The sequence below is a fragment of the Molothrus ater genome, chromosome 19 (genome assembly GCF_012460135.2).
Source record: "Molothrus ater isolate BHLD 08-10-18 breed brown headed cowbird chromosome 19, BPBGC_Mater_1.1, whole genome shotgun sequence".
Classification (NCBI taxonomy): Eukaryota; Metazoa; Chordata; class Aves; order Passeriformes; family Icteridae; genus Molothrus; species Molothrus ater.
The window spans coordinates 3,133,370-3,138,520 of NC_050496.2; the positions used below are offsets into that span (position 1 = coordinate 3,133,370).

General features: G+C 49.3%; 1 protein-coding gene across 1 annotated transcript in view; it reads right to left on the reverse strand.

Moving 5' to 3' along the window:
- The window catches only part of TBCD (tubulin folding cofactor D), a 125,228-nt gene extending 121,439 nt beyond the window's left edge, over positions 1-3,789 (reverse strand). Inside the window, exons 1-4 of the mRNA XM_036394383.2 lie at positions 3,668-3,789; positions 3,336-3,522; positions 659-709; positions 362-459 (exon numbers count right to left, since the gene is read on the reverse strand). Of these exons, the coding sequence (XP_036250276.1) occupies positions 362-459; positions 659-709; positions 3,336-3,507 (321 nt within the window). The 5' untranslated portion in view covers positions 3,508-3,522; positions 3,668-3,789. The remainder of the gene's footprint in view (positions 1-361; positions 460-658; positions 710-3,335; positions 3,523-3,667) is intronic.
- Positions 3,790-5,151: the final 1,362 nt, after the last annotated feature.

Here is a 5,151-nt window from a genome sequence, read left to right on the forward strand (position 1 = left end):
ACCCCACCACCTCTCTGAGCCACCTGTCCCAGGCTCAGCCCTTACAGCCCAAAAATATTTTCTTGTGCTCAAATTTTCATTACACTTTACTTTTCAACGTTATAACTCATGTTTTATCACTCAGTATCTCCATGTCTGCAATTTCTTTTGCATTCAAATCTGGATTTTTACTAATCTGGATCATTAAATAACATCAGCTATCATGAAAATGGGAAACAAGAGAACTAATCTTTCACAGTGCAGTTTAAAATATTTAATCATACTCAACACTTATTTATTTTAATATTTTTGAAAATAACAAGGAAAATATTTGTAACTTACAAATTTCAGTTAAAGAACATTAAATTTAGGATTTTTTTACCTTTGTAATGATGTAGAGAAATTTAAAAGCCAGGTGAACTAGTGGGGGAGGAGATCCACTGTCCCATACTATCTCCAACAAGGAATTCATCATCCCCTCTAGTGAAAGGAGAGAAAAACCAGTGAGATTACATGCAGGTCACAGAGTTTCTTGTACTTCTGACAGAACAGAGTGAGACAACAATTATAAAATGGAAGTACTATCAGCCACAGCAATCCTGTAATGCAAACCCAGATCTTCCAGAGTAACAGATTTTTAAGTATAGACACAAAAATTATTTAAGGCTGACATTCCTACCTAAGTGGTGATCCAAAAGGTGAGGCTGCTCCTGGTACTTGTCCATTATACCTGAAAATAAAAAGATATCTGTAATAAACTACTGCAAGGCTCTTCCAGACCTTAACTGTGAGATATCCTCTGATTCTGAACAGTTTTAGTTTAAGATTCCTGCATCCCTGAGCTGCCAGCACCTGTAAGCAAGGTCACAAAGTTAGAAAATCATTGAGTGGATGGAGCCTGGAGCAACCTGGGATAGTGGAAGGTGTCCCAGCCCATGGCAGGAGATGGTTTCTAAGGTCCCTTCCAACACAGAGCAGTTTATAATTCCAAGCAACAGCTCAAGCACAAGCTGTCCCCTCACACTGCACTCATTTACCTCCACTGAGCCATCAGCCCACCCCCAGGAGCCTCCCCAGTTTCCTTGGACAAACCTCCCACAAGCAACACTTGGCAACGAGGGTGCTCCTCACAATCCTCAGAGCTGCTTTCTTATTTTGAAATAGAATACAGGGAACTGTTCAGCAAAGAACAAAGAATCCTTAACAAATTTTAACCTCAACAAACAAACTGCAGCTCTTACCACTGTGCTCCTCAAAACTGTTCACATCCCTTACTCTGTTTTGCTGCCAGTAACACAGTGTCTCCTTTTGGATACTGACTCAAGAAAGGACACATTGCAATTAAGTACTGGGGGGAAAAAAAAAAAAGAACAACTTTTCAGAGCTTTCAGACACAAAAGCTTTTCAATTTAAACCCAGAATCAATAAAAAGCAGCTGCAGAAATGAAAATTGGATTCCCAAGAAGATCATTAAGTGATCCAGTGTGACACTGGAGATCACCTGGCTCATTTTAGCTCTTTGGTCAGAAAACAGCTTTTGAATTAGAAAACCAAAACCTCCTTAACCTCCCCTTTTCTGTATTTGTTTCTCTCACAAGCCACTTTGCTCTCTGTCCTTTTTCTCTGCTTGACACATGAACATTTACATTGAAGACATGACACAAAGCCAACAGTGCTGCAGTTGACCAGTGGATGCCACTGCACCACCACTTTCAGACCAACAACAGCATCCAGAGGGAAACCTGAGCTCCTAATCATCCCTGACTTCCCACCTGAATTAATGCTGATACAAACAGCAGAACCAGTGAGCATAAAAAGTGGAATTGAGGAGCAAATTGTTTTCCCAGGTCCCAGCCTGGCAAAGATAAAATAAAACCCCAAATAAAAAAGCTGAAGAGAATGAACCTAAACCAGATGCTCTAAAACTATTATTTCAAAAAAAGATCTTCCTATCTTTTCCTACAAAATTGTAGTTGCAGATTAAACTGATTCCCAAACTTCTGTTTCTAATGGTTCATCACAAAATGAGCACCATGAGTTTTTCTGAATGCTTTGGGAATTTTCATCAAAACCCTCTGGAAGAGGTGATCACTGCATTCCCTGCTCCCAGATAAAAGCCAAGTGTCCCCAGGTGTCAGTGTTCTAACCCACACACTGAGCCTCTTGGCAGGTTGGGGACATTTTGTCCCAGAAGGATCAATGACACCTGAGCACACTAAATATTATAACCCAATACTGAACCACAACACCTTTTTAAAGTCTATTTAGCTTGTATTTAATGGGCAATGATACACAGGCAGAAAGCTCATAAATAGAATTGAAATGCAAAGAAAAACTCCACATGATGTGACAAACAGAGAGGCACAGCAAGGTGATTTTTCCAGCAATGGTTTTTCCTGTCCCACTGACATCTGACATTTCCTCTGGATGCTGAACAACCTCAGCAATGAGAGTTCCTTCTGTCTGAGCAGTTTTATGTCCATCATTTAGATGGAACAGTCAGTTCAGCCAACCACAATAATGCTACTGAGAAACTTCTGCAGGGTCAGATCTCCAAATCTGGGGGGTTCTGCTTTATTGTTTGCCCACCTCATTTCTTGTTGTCAAAAACAAAGATGCTGTGTCAATATTTTGACTGTGAGTTTTGCAATTTCTCCACCCTTCACAAAAATCCCTGCAAAATTCAGTTTGCAAATACACGAAGCACTGAATGAACTTTTGCAAATCACCTCACCAGAATATTGACCCAACACACAGATGTGCCTTGAAACAGGCTGGTCACCCATGACACTGCTCCATGCACCTCACTGTGGCCCTTCCACATTGAGCTGAGGCCCAGGGCCAGGACAGCTTTCCTTAGGTGGCACAAAACTCAAACCAAGTTACCTCCACTTGGAAAAACAAGCATGATCTCTATGGATGCAGCCATTCTTCACATTTCCCATGAAATGAAAAGGTAAATAGGAAATTAACACTTTAGAGCACAAAATGGGTGTGTTCCAATGAGTAACAGAGTGGCTTTATTCGACAGACGTACAAACTTTTAACTAAATTATGGCCTGAATTTGAACAGGAAACTGAAGTCAGAATTCAGATTTCTGAATCAGGAATCTAAGACCTAAGTTTTCATTTACAGTAGTTAAATACCAGGTAATAAAAGAATATCTATATGGAAAACAAAATGAGCAAAAAAACACATCTGAATTACCTGTTGATAAAGTTCCAGCATTATCACTGACCCAAAAATTAACGGTTCGGTCCCTTTTTGGTATTCAGCAATAACAAAATGAATCATACACGATAAAATGTTTGTATCACGCAGTAGCAGGACCACTCCCTTTGGCTGCCGTGCTTACCTATGAACCGCTCCACGGCCATTTCCCTCGTCACCAGCTCCCCGAAGACCTCCCGCAGGTTCCCGATGAGTTCCGCGACCTCGCGGCTCTCGGTGAAGCTGTCCAGGATGTTCCTGGCGCTGATGGCAGCCGGCTCCTCGCCCTCCTCCGGCTCCCGCCCCGCTCCGTCCATGGCCCGGGCCCGGCGCTGGCAGTGACAGAGGAAGGGTCGGTTCCGCCCCGCTCAGGGCGCGGCCAGGGCCGGTCCCGCCGCCCCGCTCACCCCGCCCGGCCCCGCCATGCGGCCACCGCGCCCCTCCCGCGGCCCCTCCCGCGACCCCTCCCGGCCCTACCGGCCTCCGCCGCCGGCCCGCACCGCGGGGCTCCCGCAGCCGCCGCCCTCGCCCCTCCGGCCCGGCGCTGCGAGCACCCGGGACAAGCGATAACCGGGACACGCGAACACGCGGGACAAGCGGGCACCGCCGCCCCGGGCCCGCCCCGCGCCCCCGCCACCGCCCAGCTACGGGCCGCCAGGAGGGACCAAAGGCGGCGGCACCGCCTCCGAGCGCGGGCCCGGCCCCTCCGCGGGGCGGGGGAGGGATGAGGGGACACGCCCTGGGGACACACACCGGGGATGGGGACACGCCCTGGGGACGCACACCGGGGATGGGACACCCACCCTGAGGACACGCACACCGGGGATGGGACACCCACCCTGGGGACACGCACACCGGGGATGGGGACACACACACCGGGGATGGGACACCCACCCTGGGGACACACACACCAGGGATGGGGACACCCACCCTGGGGACACGCACACCGGGGATGGGGACACCCACCCTGGGGACACACACACCGGGGATGGGACACCCACCCTGGGGACACGCACACCGGGGATGGGGACATCCAGTTTGGGGACACACACCCTGGGGGGACACACACAGGGGATGGAGACATCCAGTTTGGGAATACCCACCGGGGACGGTGACACCCACCCTGGGGACACCCACCGGAGACGGGAACACCCACTGGGGATGGAGACACCCACCGGGGGACACCCTCTGGGGGTGGGGACATCCAGTTTGGGAATACCCACTGGGAATGGTGACACCCACCCCGGGGACAGGAATCCCTACTGGGGAAGGGGACATCCAGCTTGGGAACACCCACCGGGGACAGTGACACCACCCTGGGGACACCTATCAGACACAGGAACCCCTGCTGGGCATAGGGACATCCAGCCAAGGGACACCCAGTGGAAACAAGAAGACCTACTGGAGATGGGGACACAACCCCAGGGACACCCACCAGGGATGGGAACATCTAGGCTGGAGATGGGGATACCAACCCTGAGGACACCAACTCTGGGGTCCTGGTGATGGGACAGGGATGGGACAAGGATGGGGACACGGGCATGGGCACCCAAGCACTGGGTGAGGATGGAGATAGGGACCCTCAGGTAAGGGAACAGGGATGGGGACCTGGGCACAGGGACCCCAGGGGCAAAGGACAAGGATGGGGACAAGCACACAAGGCGTGTGGGAGACAGCTGGATGGAGCTGGTATCCATGAGCTCCATTCCTCACCCAACCCACAGCAGACCCTGCATTGCATGGTAAATATCACCACACATCATCCAAACCTCACACAGTTCTGGAAACAGCACTGGAGCCCTACAGCCCCACTGATTGTACAGGAAGTTCAAGGATGTCACAGCAGCTGAGTTGCTCTTTCTTGCTATCCAGCAGCTCCATCCACACCCAAATATTTTATTTTCAGGCTCAAATTCATTCCATTAAACCACTGTCACAAACCAGATGTACACTGAACAGGG